Raw genomic sequence first — 15,731 nt, 5'->3', positions numbered from 1 at the left:
GGCCACTTTCAGAAACTTGTATGGGATACAACATACACTATATGCTCAAAAGTATTGGGACAGATGATTTTTCAAGCTATATGTGACTGTTTGCCAAACTGTTACTTCAAAGCTGGAGGCAAATTAAATTGTCTTTGGAGGCAAGAGCATTAAATCTTTTCTTAACTTGAACTAGAAAACCCAAACCTGTTCCAGCATGACAATGTCCATGTGCACAAGCAAACGCTATAATGATATTGTTTACATGGGTTTGAATGGGAGATGGTGAGTGGCCTGCTTTATAGCTTTGTAGCTCTGACCTCAACCCTATTGAACATTTTTGGGATGAACCGGAATGCAGACTGCACCCTTCAGTGTAGTACCTGAATTTACTGACACCCCTGTACTCCATAAGCACCCTCCAAAATCTAATAGAACATCTTCCCAAAGTAGTGGAGGTTATTATAACAGCAAATGAGGAGTAATTGAGGAATGGGATGTTCAAAAATCACATACGAATAGTCAGGTGATCACAAACGTTTGTCCATATATTATATGTTATAGATTTATAAACAGTGTTGTTATTATATCTACTTTGTTTCCAATACAGTCAAAAGACATGAAAATAACTGTCTTAATTCACTTACAGCTATTCTTTTTTTCTTACAGAAATCACATTATGTGAGATTTAACCTAGATGTCAACAATGTGCTTTTTTTTTGTTTTGTTTTGTTTTACTTGGCAGTGTAGACTATGAGGGAAAATTGCCCAGCACCTTTAATACAAACAGAGATTGTTAATACAAGTTAACTGTGTGACAGTACCAATGGTGATGTCCTTCTTAATGGCTTTATTACAGGTTATCACAGCTCTGTCAGAGAAGAATCGCTCACACATTCCTTACCGAAACTCAATGATGACGTCTGTGCTCAGAGACAGTCTGGGCGGCAACTGCATGACCACCATGATCGCTATGGTGTCAGCGGAGAAGAAGAATGTCGATGTAAAGATTTTTCTCATATAACACATTTGTTTGTTGACTTGGAGCTCATTTCTTTAGAGTCTCATTTTATTTCTAATTAATTAATAATTATTTCTAATTTAAAAGTATGCCTGTTAATGGATTAAGGCATCCTAGGAGTACTTAGTAGCTTTACAACTGCTGGACTAATCAGTGTTTGTGTCACTACATGGGTTTCATTGGTCCACTAGTTGAATATATCCATTTAACATTAGTCTGTTGTCAGAAACTGATAAATATAGAGGTCTTTATGATGATTAACATAAAGTATGCAGAAAATATAGTACTATTGTCTTGAACTAAGTATAACAGGCTAATGTAAACAAATCTGCTGCAGCAAATACATTTGTAACAGATCTTCAGTTAGTAATAATATATGTACAAGTGTTGTTTCACAGAGATAAAGAGGTTATAAAATTTTAACTAATATGTTAGTGCCTATATGTTTATCTCAAATGAGGGGAAAATCTTGAGGGAAACCAGACTCAACAGGGAAACTCATCCTCATCAACCCCTAATGTTTGCTGATTATAGTTTTATCATTGTTAAATGTGACCTATACAGGAGAACTTTGATAAAAAAAGGCCAGTGAAATTAGATACATTGTTTCTTAACTCAAAGTAAAATAATGCATCCAGTCTCACATGTCAATCTCTGTCTCTATCACAGGAGTCAATCTCAACCTGCCGTTTTGCTCAGAGAGTGGCCATGATTAAAAACGAAGCTCTTCTTAATGAGGAGCTGGACCCATCGCTGGTGAGTCGGTTTCTCAGTGGGTTTTTGTTTTTCATGTTTTTTGTACATTTCAGATGCTGTGTGCATCTTGCTTTCATGTTTTCCTCAGTACTTAAGATCCGCTCAAATAAATGAGTCATAAATCTGGAACTCATCTTGAAACTGGTAAAGTAGATGAGTGGGTGGATGAGTGGAACTGGAATAGAGTCCTCTTGTTGTTCACACCTGTGCTTACATGGTCCTCATACCGCCATGTCATCACCAGGAACGGCTGCAAGTCTTTGCACATAAAGAATATGCGGAAAAACAACATTTGAATTGAATCTTGTATTATATTTGTATTCCATTTTAAAAGAACACAGAAGCCATTTATTATGGCAAATTACTCACCAGGACAGTAGCTCACAAAAGTGAGTATTCCTCTGATATTTCAGCAAACATTTTAGTATATCTTATTAAGTTACTATAGAAATACTATAGAAATGAAACTTGAATATATTTTAGAGTAGTCAATGTGCAGCTTGTATAGCAGTATAGATTTACTGTCCTCTAATAATAACTCAACATACAGCCATTATTGTCTAAATAGTTGGCAACAAAAGTCAGTTCACCCTAATTGAACATGTCAAAACTGTGTCCAAAACTCAGCTTCTATGATGGACTCTTGCAAGATCTGTTCTGAGTGGTCCCTGTCTTGGAAAACCTCTGTATGACCCTGGCCACTGTATTGTAACTCAGTTCCAGGGTGTTACCGAATTTTTTATAGCCTCAGCCATCTTTGTGGAAAGCAACAACTCTAATTCTTAAATCCTCAGAAAGTCTTTGACATGAGGTACCATGTTGAACATCTAGTGGTCAGTATGAGAGAATTGTAATCACAGCACCAAATTTTAACTGCTCTCATACAAGATACAAAAATGTGTATGGTCCTGTCAAACAGAAAAAAACATGAACATGATGAATAGGGCATCTATACTGCTATGCTGGCACAGTAACTACTTTAAAATATTTCCAAGTTTCATTTTTATAGTATTGCTTGGAAAGATATACTGAAATGGTTGCTGAAATGTGAGGGGTGTACTCTATATTGCCACTATATTGCGAAGATTGCTGGTGTATAAGATAAACAGCTGCTTGTTAAGTAGTTATAGTACTTTTTAGACAACCAGATATTTGCAAAACCAAGTGTTCAGCCATGATATACCTTCAAACCCACTTGGCTCGTGCAAGTTCCTCAAATTAGTGTGATGTTGATCTCTAAACCCCGGCTGTATTTAGGGATAGAGTGGGCTTCCCCAGCCTGCCTGCAACTCATCCATCATCTGCTGAGTGTGACTGTTGACTCCATTGAGAGCGAAAGTAAACATTCCGCAATGAGCGAACGCTCCTGATTTGTTTTCACTGGAGGAAAACTATCAAATCTTCTCTCATGGAACATTTTGTGGGGAGGATAAGGTAGGAAAATGTACAGTCCCAGTCATTTTTGCATCCAAGCTGATTGGGCTTGTTATCCAGCTCATAGACCTTGTGTAAAGTTTCCACATGAAGTATACATCTCTCACCTATAGCCCCATAATCGTCTCTGCTCTAAGCTATCTTTCTTCGAGTACTTTTCAACTGGTTTGGCTTTTAGAACTCGGCGGCCAAGTTTCAAACCCAAGAGAGGTATTTTTAAGAGAGTCTGCGGTTGCTTGTTAATTGAACCGGTGTTTGCCTGGGAGAGATGGAGGCATGGCTCATATCCCGCAGCTACCGTTTGACTCAGAACCTACTACCTAGTCACTCACTCATCATAAAACAACCAAGTAGTTAAAAAGAGGGATGCTGAAAAGCAAATACTGACCAATTTACTCAGACCAGACCCAAATTTATAAGATGTCATATGAATGATAGATTTTAACTCTCTCATTTTATCTTTATCACCTATCAGACCTTCATTCTTCATTGTTATTTATGATAACGTAAAGCACACGAGCATCTGCTCTTTTTCATGGTCTTCTCCCTTTCGATGTTTTTCGCCATAAATCTACATCTCTTCAGGGAGTCAATACATGGATCAGTGCTCACTGAGTAGTTTCTGGACCTCCTTGATCCTTTCCAGCAGAGGATCACTGCTCTTCAAAGTTTGAAAGAACAAGAACTGTTGGACCAGACAGCCAATGACTTGTTTTTGGATTTTTTTATTTAGCTTAAGACCATAAGAACGTGTAGTGAAGCTTAGATAACAATATATTACCATTCAAAAGAGTGCTTACACATTCAGAAAACATAAATGATATCTGTTTTACTTTTAAGCTAATTTTTTTTCTATTTATTTACATGAGATCAGACATTTTTAAACCTACGATACAAAACTAAGAGATCCATATGAAGCAAGTTAGCCTTGTCATTGTTTTGGGGCTGTTCAGGGAGACTATGAAACCAGAATCCACCACAGTCCTTTTTGTACAGATATTGATGTCATTGGTTGTACACATTGCCTTACTCTGCCAGTGCTTCTAGTTTATTCTCAGACACTTGAAACTGATGTTGCTCTTGTGGTTCCTGTGCGGTTTCACAGTCCAGAATAAAAACTCCTGGCTCAGTTGACCTGGTGCCTCATCTTGCTTCACCCTCAGGGCGTGATGCATGCTGGTTCCCGTGATGTAGTTTTAGGGTTCGGGCAAAGACAGACACACAGAGATGTGACCATAAATGTCTTCAAACCACTGAGAAACACACACACAGCTGTGTTAGTGGAATCTGGAAGCCAATTCCTTTACCATTGTCCATGTCTATTAGCTCATTTAAAAGACTGACTCTGAATGAATACTTCTTCTATTAAGATATAAGGCTTTTTTTTTAAATGTGTGATCTTTAACCTTTTTCACCTATGTGGCAAGAATTGTCTAGATGCTAGCATATAGTTGCTTCTCTTGAAGGAATTTCTCCATCAACTTTAAAGAACTGCTTCAGTCTGTGTCCATCTGTCTGATTGTGTGTTTATGCAGATGTAGTAGGACAGGGAAGGGAAAGAGGAAACGTTTAAGGACGTGGTGAAAATGTAAATACAAGAAAATATGTGAGCACCCCGTCTCCGGACGCCACTAATGCTGTCCACCATTCCATTTATAGTAATGAATTTCAGCTTCCCTATCAGCAGGGGCTTTTCCCTGTTTAGCCTCCAAAACACATACAAAGTATCAAGTTCTATCTCCAGAGCCCAGGAGATGCACAATTCCTTTCCATGACCATCCATGATCAAAGTAAAAAGGATGTCTCGATGGATGACCTCGAGCCCTAGCTTAGGAACCCCGTAGACTTAGCTTGATCCTCTTGCGATATTATGATGAAAGCAAGCCGTAAGCTGTAGTGAGGTCATACCTAAGCTGAACCTTTGAACCTGTTTCAAAGAGGCTGTCTGGATATTAGTAATAACCTGGTTGTATGCATATGAAGACTTTGCTTGCACTTCCTTTTACGGCTGTCTGGGACTTATGTGAAGCTCCTTTCAGAGTGAACTGACAGTTTTAAGTTCTTCTTTGTCTAGAGTTAATTTCCAAATAGAATTTCCCTCTCGTTAATGTAGCACTGTAGGGTTCCTGAGATCCATCATTCATCACTAGCTTTGTGACATCTGTGTACACCATGGGTCTATAAAAACATGAAGCTATGTCTACATGTTTTCATGGTAAAGACTGAGTCCACTGTGTGTTCATCTACAACCTCAATTCCAAAAGTTGGGACACTGTTTAAAATGTAAATAAAAAAAGAATACAATGATTTGCAAATATTCTATTCACAATAATGCAAAAAAACATATCAATTGTTTAAACAAAAAAAAAATTATATACCATTTTATAGAAAAAAAAGGTCATTTTGAATGTGATGGCTGCAACAGGTCAAAAAATGTTGGGACAGGACCTGAATCATGTTCACATATGACTACTTCTTTGCATGATAGAGATTTAACCTGAATTTGTGAATAACATGGCAAACTGTGTTGTTCACAGATAATGATTTCTGGAGGTGTTCATGAGCCCATGCAGTGATTTCAATTACAGAATCATGATACCCAATATAGAATTTTGTCCTTGTCCTTTGTGCACAGAGATTTCTCCAGGTTCTTAGAATCTTTTGATGATATAATGTACTGTAAATGATTTAGGAAATTCAGCTGTTTTGCAATTTTATGTTGAGAAAGATTATTATGAAATTGTTCCACAATTGGTAGACACAGTATTTCATAAATTGGTAAAGCTTTGCCCTCTCTAAGATATGCTACTTATACCCAATCATCTTACTGACATGTTGTTAATTAACCCAATTAGTTGCAAAGTGTTTCTTCAACTGTGTAATTTTGTTAACATTTTTTTTTTCAGACTTTTGTTGCCCCATCCTAAATTTTGTAAAAGGTTTTTGAGACGTTTTCTATGTTGTATTGTGAATATAATATGTGTTTATGAGATTTGCAAATCATTAAATTCTGTTTTTATTTACATTTTGCACTGTGACCAAACTTTTTTGGAATCGGGGTTGTAGTTTAGCTATTGATTCATTAAAATCCTAAATAGGGCTTATTTACACATACAATCTGATACATTGCCTGAATTATTAGAGTGAATTTAATATCTGCTGTTCTGTCTTTTTTAATTTTCATCATACATGATTATAATCAAACATGGAAGAATATGACTTTAAGGGGCATCGTTACAGAAATAAGTAGATTAAGAAAATACATTTTCAATTTACAAATCTCTTCCTATATGTTTATTCCTATAAGACTTTTCCTAATGAGAAAGCTATAGGTGATGGTGGTTGTGGAGAACACTATGTGAGCTCACATCATAAATCATTGCTCTCTCTGCCTTTACAGTTGATTATTCGTTTGAAGAAGGAGATCCAGTGCTTAAAAGAGGAGCTAGCTATGGTGACTGGAGATCAAAGAAGTGATGAGCTGACTCAAGAAGAGATCCAGAGGTACTGACTGACTTAATTATATAACTCACAGAATAAGGCAGGCTTCTGTTCAGTTATACTAATCAGTCCACAATTTGATAGTTCAAACTGTAAATATCCAAAAGAAATCTATTATTCTGGCCCTTTGTCTCTAAATAAACAGTACGTGGTCTTCACATTCAAACCGACCCTGTGTTTCCCAAAGTGGAAAAGCTTTTGTACTGATATGCCATTATTTTTAATTCAGTTAACGCTTACTATCTTCCAGTAACCCATTTTCAGCATGTGGGTTTAAATTAAAATTAGCAGCCGTGACATGCCGCAAGTCAGATTCAGCAGTTCAGCAGGTTCATGTGGCCAGCGGCTGCTGTGTGTGTATTCTGAGCCTGAGGAAATGTGTGTAATGGTCAGAGCAGCAGCGTGCTTGGATGCAGTCATCTCAGGTCAGCAGGGAATCTGCTTAAGGCTGTTGTTCATTTTGAAGAGCTAAGGAGGATGGAGATAAAACAGCTCCAGGATATGCACCATGTTTGCTGTTATTTTAGGCAGATAGCATTGAATTATGATCATGAGACTATATCTGTTGAATTTTGTTGTTGGTGTTGTAAATAATTTTTTTTTATTTTCTATTTGCGAAAAATAAATTTTTTGGAAAAGCACAAAAATGTCTTTTCAAAATACACTATATGGACACAAGTACTGGGACACCTGACTTTTCATGACCAAACGGTTAACACAAAGTTGGAGGCACTCAATTGTATAGGACGTCTTTGGATGCTTTAGAATGAAATTTTAACTTTACTGGAACTAGGAGACCCAACCCTGTTATTGTCAGGAACTTCCGGGCTCGCAGCTCTCACTTTTGTGTTCGTGAACTTCTGAGTTGGCGGCCATCTTGCCGCTTCTCCCGCAACGCCTGGTATTTAGGGACACCAAAGACATTAACTTACTGCCAAATTCTCTCACTGGCTCCTCATATCCCTAAGATTATTTTTGCCCTTCTGCTGCCATTATTTCCTGGACCCTAACACTGTCTGGCTACCCTGGTTACCAGTTGGGCATTTGGACTGTCTTATGGTTTTGTTTTTGCTCCGCCCTATATTGCTCCGTTTTCTGTTCCTGATGTTTGTACTGTTCTTGGATTCTGTTTTGCCTCTGCCCAGTTTTCTGGTATTGAACTAAAGACTGTTTGTGGATTTGGTTTTGTCTGAGCCTGTATTGCTCAGTTTGCCTGTGTTCAGATCCTGGACCCTGTTCCTGCCTCCCCTATATTGCCCTGTTGCATGTGCTCATTAGATTTCAGATGCCTCTTTTTTTTCTCTACCCAATTTATTAAAGACTATGTTTAACTAAACTTTAGTTGTGTTTTGCATTTGGGCCTTCCTTTCAGTCACCAGTCTCCAGCAGAGAACGGAGTACATTAGGACATGTCATGCTCAATCTATCATGTCCAATCGGTTCTAGACAACTTACTGGGTTAGCTGTCCGTCCGGTCCCTGATCCCCGCTGGGGTCATTACCCTGCTCCAGTTCCCTGCTGGGGTTTGGCTCATGCTTGAAACCCCACAGAAAACCCAGCCCCCCAAACCCCCAAAGGCGGTCTACTCTGCCAAGCAAACTCCCCAGACCGTCAGCCCCGTCGTGTACACCTCCTGGTCCTGCTGCATTACAGAGAATGACTCCCAGCTTGCTTGTCATGCTGAGGGTGTGTCTCTGTTGCTGAGCCCCGCTGAGGGCGTCGCTCCACTCCAAAGTTCAGCTGAGGGCATCACTCAACGTCAGACCTTCTTCAAAAAGCTTTGCTCCACCACTTATCCCCGTCGAGGGAGTCATTCCCCCACTGGTCTTTGCCGAGGGCATCGCTCTGCCACTGATCACCGACAAGGGCACTGTTTCCCTGGCCCCCGGGGCCTTGCTGACATTGTGGCTTCCCCAGAGGGCATTGCTCCACCCCTGATCTTTGCTCTGCTCCAATCATTGCTCTGCCGCTGATCCCCCTGAGGGCATAGCTCTGCTGCTGGTCCCCTCCGAGGATACCGCTCAACTCCAGAGTCCTGCTGAGGCCACAACTTATCTTAGGGTAGAGGGAACATAATTCCCTATACGCTCACCTCTAAGTTGAAGGTCCTGGGACCTGTTCCAATGGATCTCAAACTTCCAGACAGTTAGGCCACAAGCCGTACGGGTGGGCAACACACCTCATTCACTCTCACCCTCAGCACTGGAGCTTCTTAAGGTTGTGTTCTGAGCCTTCTGCTATTCTCACTGTACTGACATGACTGAGTGGCCACTTCCAACACCACCAAGTTTGCTGACGACAGTGTTGTGGTGGGCCGGATCTCCAACAATGATAGGACAGATTAAAAACCTGGAGATGGTGCCAGAAGAACAATCTTCTCCTGAACGTCAGCAAGTCTAAGGAGTTGATAGTGGATCTAAGCACATAGCAGGAGTGGTCATACTAACCGCTAAAGATCAATTCGACCCCAGTGGAGAGATTGGACGGTTTCTGATACCAAGGTGTTCACATCACAGGTGTACCATCTGCACCTAGCTCCCTGAGCTCTTCCCACTTCTTCCCACAGGCCATTCGTGTCTAAACCAGGAGACACCCAGCAACTAGTACCTGGACTTCTCTCTCCATCTCACTTTTCCCCTCTGTCACTTCAACTCTGGACTACCACTCTGGACTACCACTTTATGTCACCCTATACTAGCACATGGACACATTTAGGACAATGTATAAATGTTTTTGTGTGTATTTATATATATATATATATATATATATATATATATATATATATATATATATATATATATATATATATATATATATATGTGTGTGTGTGAGGTGAATGCTATAGAAGTAGAAGACCACATCAGGTTCAACTCCTGCCAGCTACGATCAAAAACCTGATTATCATGTTTTCAAACTCTTTTAAACTGGACAGTTGAAGATTAGAAAAAAAATTATGGTCTGTTTTAGGCATCAGCTGTTGAATTTGGTGTAGAACAAATGTCCAAATTGCTTTTTTATTATGATTTTTCACGTGTCAGATTCATGCTGGTGTGCTGTGAAATGACCATAAAACCATAAACCATAAAACAACATTATTAAGATTTCTTCTATTAAGATTTTATACTCTCTACCTAACCAAGTCAAAGTTTACAGATTAGTATTTCTTCTATTTAAAGTAAGCTTAAGGTAATAATGTTGTCAAATATATCCTCTTATTATGCTAATGGGACATATGAATGAAAATCCACCAAGTGATAAGTACAAAAGGAAATGTCCAGGACTTCAAAGATGGGAATAAAATTATTAAAAAAGGGTCTTTAATTCAGAAGAAATATTTAAAGTGAACAATTAAAGGCGGATATTTTCCACAGGATTGTGCTAATCTGTCAAACAGATCTTTAGAACATTTTGCTCTGGTAGGCCTAGCATAGATCCAAATAGACTATATTGCTGAATGTTTGCAGACACCTGGTTATGAGTTTGGTATGTGCTTTTTGAGGATTGCATTCCACATTTAGTCCCAATTTGCTCTTATAATTCCCCACTTCTCCACTCTTGGAAGATGTTCCACTAGATTTTGGAGTGCGCTTGTGGAGATTTGTGCTCATAAAGACACAAGGTTGTTAGTAGTAGATAGTAGTTAGTAAGTCATGTACTAATGTAGGTGAGGTGAGGCGGACTGGGGTGTAGTAAATTTTGGGGGAAAAAAATATGAATGATGAACTGACCCACTATTGCTTTAGGTAAAACTTTTAGCTTGTTATGTCATAATTTCATAGCTTGTTTTGCCACTGCAGTTTTGTGTCAGCATTTAAAAAGTAGGATTAGATTTCTACACATACAGTGTCTAGAATTAACTGTGAAAAAACAGCCTATGTTGCGTGCTTAGGTTGGCCAGGAACCCGCCCTCAAACGTCTTGATTCCCCATTACATTCTTCCCACTCCTTGGACTGGTAGAAGTGCTGGCATGAGTTAGGGAACATGTGGGCTTCAGAAATGCTTGCCTCACCTCTTTTTAGCGCTCTGATGTCTTTACCTGTGACTGTACATTGATTTTAAGGTTTCCTGATGATAGCCTGATTTCCCCCATCACACTACACATTAACTTATCCTCCTGACCATACTTGAGTCTGCCAGGAGCAGATCAATTTGATGATGGTCATGATGGATATTTTCTTTATGAGGTGGTGCTGTCAAGTGTCCAAGCATACAGGATTGCTGAAGCAGAAAAAATGGTGGTCCAGAAAATAAGGGCTTTCTTAAATGTTTCACAGTCGTGCTGTACACTATTCTGAATATTTAGAATACTTTGAAATGGACACGTCTATAGGCACAGAAGTCAGCCACTATTCTCTCCAACACCCTGTGTGAAGATGGATTGGATTCGGATTCCAGCAGAACGAACTTGATGACTTCCAGGAGTTTGAAATCCAAGCACGGGCTTTTGTTTAAAGTTTTCATTTGTGTAAACTTCGTTCCTATTGACATGAGACATGCTGAAGTGGAAATCTGGAGAGAGCTCGTTCGTGTCTGTGTATGGAGCAGTCTGGCCTCACAGCCATCTTTAATTTCAGTGGCTCTGTCCAGGCCACAGAACCCTATTGTGTGGAGGGTCCTTCATTCACAGTAGTTTATCAACAGGTCATCTCAGTGGAAAGCCATGATCATGCTAGAGTAAATAGTTTTGCTTTTACACAAAGCTGAAATGAAACATTTTGTAGCACAGAGCTAAACATTTGTGCCGCCTGATTAAACTTATGTGTTAAAAGGGTAGGAAGAAGGAGCGTGCAGTCTTTTGTTTTGTGTATTTGTTTTATAGCCCTTTTCGTGACAGGGGTTTGGGCTGATACTCGATCGACATAGTGATAAATCAAACACCAAAACCACAAGTGTTTGTACTGAGTGCATAGAGTAGACATGTGTTTGTCTTTGAGTAACTTGTTTTTATATGTTGGTGTGGACCAAATGTCCCATCTAGGATATAAATATCTGACCACATTTAGAAAAGATTTTAATAATTTTGTTAGTAGTAACTTTTTATGGACATTTCTATGCTATAGGACTGAAGACCAACTCAAGGTGTTTCTTGATGACTCTGACCCTGAAGCCACTTTGGATCTCGGAGCAGATATGAGAAAAATCCGACACAGCTTTTCTTTCTTAAAGGTATGCCTTCGTTCCATTTTTTCATATTTTTCTGTTTGGTTATTAGTCTATCTTTCACTTTTGTAGCTGAATGTGAATGTCGTATTTTCCAAAAATATTAAAAGTGGTGTTCGTTTAATGAGGAATGCTAATGCCCTCAGCAGAAGTTGAAAACATGAAGACACATTTTTTCATTAGACTGAATTTCCAGCGTTGCCATGTTCTGGTGATTGTTCTTAATAGTACAGTCACTACTAGAAATAGTACACAGTCTGAAAATACAGTACATATGTAGTAAATAACTTCATCCTCAGGCCATCCCCAGACCATTAACCATTTCTCTATGACAAAATAAGCCCTTACAGCTGCACTGGATTCCTTTTCCGTTGTAAAAACCACTAAATGTCCAGTTTAAGGCAGAAAACCGGACTTCACATTCTAGCACGTGTGTATTGTTTACTTGACCAATTAGAAGGGAGGAGTTAAGTATTTGAAACATCTAAACTCAAAGCAGAATTCTGAGTAAGCTAAAAATCCAGAATTGCAGTAATGTTCAGCAGATTATCCCCTCAGGTTTCACAATAGTGAAGAATTTGAATAACATTCTTGAGGTCAGGATGCCTGTAGTTCAGATGCCTGCAGTTCTTTAAAACATCTACATTGAGATCTGATTCAGAGTTTCTCGTCTGATGGTAGTCTGTTTTTTATGTTCTGTTCTGTTCTGTCTTCAAGTTTCAATTCACCCCACGGCTGCACCTTCTCAGCAATATGATTTGCTACCTGCTACTTTTCCTCTCAGAGCCAAAAACAGGAACATTTCTCCTGTGAAAGACTGTTCACATAATGCACTCTTACGAACACTATTCAGTGTTCATTGGCTGGCAGGTTGAGCTGCATGTTTGCACACCCTCTGAGACTATAATTAACACTCTGGTTGGCTCTAGTCTGCATTTCCCTGACCACATTGTCCCTTACAGAGTTTAAATTAAACATGTCTGCTTTCACTACAGACCATGAGTAAAGCTGAGCAGGTTCCTTTTTTAATTAACACTAAAAATGGATCATCTAAGTTGAAATTATTGGTGTTTATATATCCCCTGTCACAGCCAAGGCTAGTTATTATACAAAAGCTTTTATTGCTCTCTTTTTATTTATTTATTTATTTTTTTATGATTAGCCCTTGTTACACATGTTTAAAGACATGAGGGATTTGGCACATCCGCTAGCCATGATTAGGAATTCCCTCTGTGCACTGCATTTTTTTGTCCAGACTTGCAGTGAGTGCTGTAAGTTATTTTCTAGTGCAATTAAATAATGAGATGTATAAATGAAATGAATTGCTTTACTTAACGACAATTTATTAACATACTCTAAGCATAATATTTCCCCTTTTTTAGCTTTTTAGGCTTTTTTTAAGGAGCTAGTTAAATATATTAGTAGTGAAATATTATTTAGAGTATGATTTTATACTGCCCCAGACTGCCACTTTGTGTTTAAATATTTTGCAAAAGGGTAAAAAAACCTACTTTTCTAAGCAAAACATATATTTTTTTTCATAAATGTTACTTTTTAATATTTGTTTCATGTGCTGTTTCATGACTGTTTGTTTATGCATGGTAATGTTTACTTGTTACTAGCTTTTGAGCTTTTGCATTTTCTTAGGTCCCCCTAAGTATGTGGTATGTGGTTATGTGGTATTCAGAATGGTATTTGCTTATATTGCATCCTATACAGCTTACTTTATAGAATGTAATATAATAATGGAGTATAATCTATAATCAAAGGTGGACCGGATTAATTTCTTTTTTATATGGTTGAATGTTTATAGTTTACTGAACGGTTCCAAACAAGAAACTGTTGACTAGCTTTTGCCACCTGTTAGTGGGTAAGATATATTAGGCAGCAAGTGAACATTTTGTTCTTTAAGCAGGAAAAATAGGCAAGCATAAGGATGTAAGCGAGTTTGAAAAAAAGGCCAAATTGTGATTGCTAGATGAGCATCAGAGCATCTCCAAAACTGCAGCTCTTGTGGGATGTTTCCAGTATGCGGTGGTCAGTATCTATTAAAAGTGGTCCAAGGAAGGGAACGGTGATGAATCCGCAACAGGGTCATAGGCGGCCAAGGCACATTGATGCACGTGAGGAGCGAAGGCTGACTCGTGTGATTCGATCCAACAGGCGAGCTCCTGCAGCTCAAACTGTTAAAGAAGTTAATGCTATTATGCTCGATGGGTCATAATATTAGGCAGGTGGTCAAAATGTTATTCCTGATTGTGGCCATAAAGTTATGCCTAATCGGTGTAAGTATTGCATGTAGAATAAAACATGACTATTACATGTCAGACTGTGCTTTTATACAAAATTATACCACCCACCTGAAGCACATTGTTTTTATATAACATCTTCTGGAGGTTATCTGGCTTACTGCAGTCTGCCAACAATAATAATGCTGAATTTATTAATAATTGACAGTGCATGCATAATGATGTCTGGATTAAATGATGCAGACTGTCTGTCAGAGTTCTGTGCTATACATACATCGCATATATCTGTGCTATACATTTACTCACAGAGTGCTACAATATAACTGCACTAAACAGACATTTACCAGGTCTCTCTCTCTCTTTCTCTATATAATTTTCCTGGGCAACCAGATAAACTCCTCTGCCCTGAAGACATCCCTAATCTGGGAATCTTTGTCTTCCAGAGCCCTTACAATTAAGATTTCTGCCATAAATGTTATATAAATTACATTTCTCTACAATAACTAATGTTTTCTTTGTTAAATAAAAATGTAGTTTCTTAATCCATATCTTTTTATTCATTATTATCTGTAATTTGGCATTAATATAAACCGTTCTTGTTACAGGTGGCGCTGCTGTCCCATGCCGTGCTGTTATATGAAAATAATGCACAATTAATGACCAATCAGCTTCAAGTGTTCAACCTTGCTCGAATAAACTATTCCCCATTTGACATTCACATGGCATCTTATTTACTACTGATGAGCTTGCATTGTAGCCGTTTTGCGTTTCATTTAACGTCTTCATGCACACGTATGCTGTATTTTTCTTTTTATCAAAAATCATAAAACATAACACGTAACATAAAGCTAACAGGTGATTTGTTGTGTGTAGGCGATGCTGCTGGGGAAACGGAGCACTCAGAATGAAGCTGGTGATATTAGTCCGGTTACAACATCAAGCATCACAGACATGCCAGACAGCCCAGCTAACAGAGAGCTGCTCAAACTGAAGGACATGCTAACCCAGCGTGACAATGAGATCAGTATCCTTCATTCAAATTCTATAATGCTGTTGAGCATGTTTTGAGTACAAGTAATGCTAGTGTATGTGAATCATTTGCAAGAAAAGTGAATATACACACATTTCTTGTTCTGGTTAAAGTGTCAGGGCACAAGTTTCCAGAAAAGCTTCACATTTTAAATGTTGTATAAGCCCGCAAGTTTCTAGGACTGTGAAGGAAGTATAAACAAAACTCTTCCAAACGATATTCCCTTAGTCAGCGTAAACTGGTGTTTAAGATCTTGCTTCACAGGTGAGATCTAGTGCTTTGGAACATTTTCATACACTTGAAACGATTCAGTGATTCCAGGGCCAGAGTCATCCTGGAACAGACCACTTCTATCAGGATATTACTGTGATCACTCAGAAGTTTCTACAGATTTGCAGTGACCTTTGAGTCTAGAAGAACATGCGGACCTAAACCATGCCAGAATAACAAATGCAAAGAATAACAGAGCAACTCATCACACAGTAGTTACATTTGAGTGTTAACAAAATACGAGGTCACCGTTTCAGAGTTCCTCATGCTCATTTGGATCATTCTAGCTACCTTGAATGTTTGTGTTTCCCCAAGAGGGACAAATTGAAG

General features: G+C 38.6%; 1 protein-coding gene across 3 annotated transcripts in view; it reads left to right on the top strand.

Annotated features, from left to right (window-relative positions):
- The window catches only part of kif6 (kinesin family member 6), a 99,966-nt gene that overhangs the window by 32,718 nt on the left and 51,517 nt on the right, over positions 1–15,731 (top strand). For all 3 annotated transcript variants that reach the window (XR_006926732.1, XR_006926733.1, XM_046856304.1), the window contains exons 8-12: positions 839–982; positions 1,670–1,756; positions 6,591–6,694; positions 11,753–11,858; positions 14,975–15,125. Coding sequence is in view for 1 of the 3 variants with exons in the window: in XM_046856304.1 (XP_046712260.1) it covers positions 839–982; positions 1,670–1,756; positions 6,591–6,694; positions 11,753–11,858; positions 14,975–15,125 (592 nt within the window). In the remaining 2 variants the exon portion in view is untranslated. The remainder of the gene's footprint in view (positions 1–838; positions 983–1,669; positions 1,757–6,590; positions 6,695–11,752; positions 11,859–14,974; positions 15,126–15,731) is intronic.

Source organism: Silurus meridionalis, chromosome 8 (assembly GCF_014805685.1).
Source record: "Silurus meridionalis isolate SWU-2019-XX chromosome 8, ASM1480568v1, whole genome shotgun sequence".
Classification (NCBI taxonomy): Eukaryota; Metazoa; Chordata; class Actinopteri; order Siluriformes; family Siluridae; genus Silurus; species Silurus meridionalis.
The sequence above is the reverse complement of the archived record's forward strand: the minus strand, read 5'-3'. Positions and strand labels throughout refer to the sequence as shown.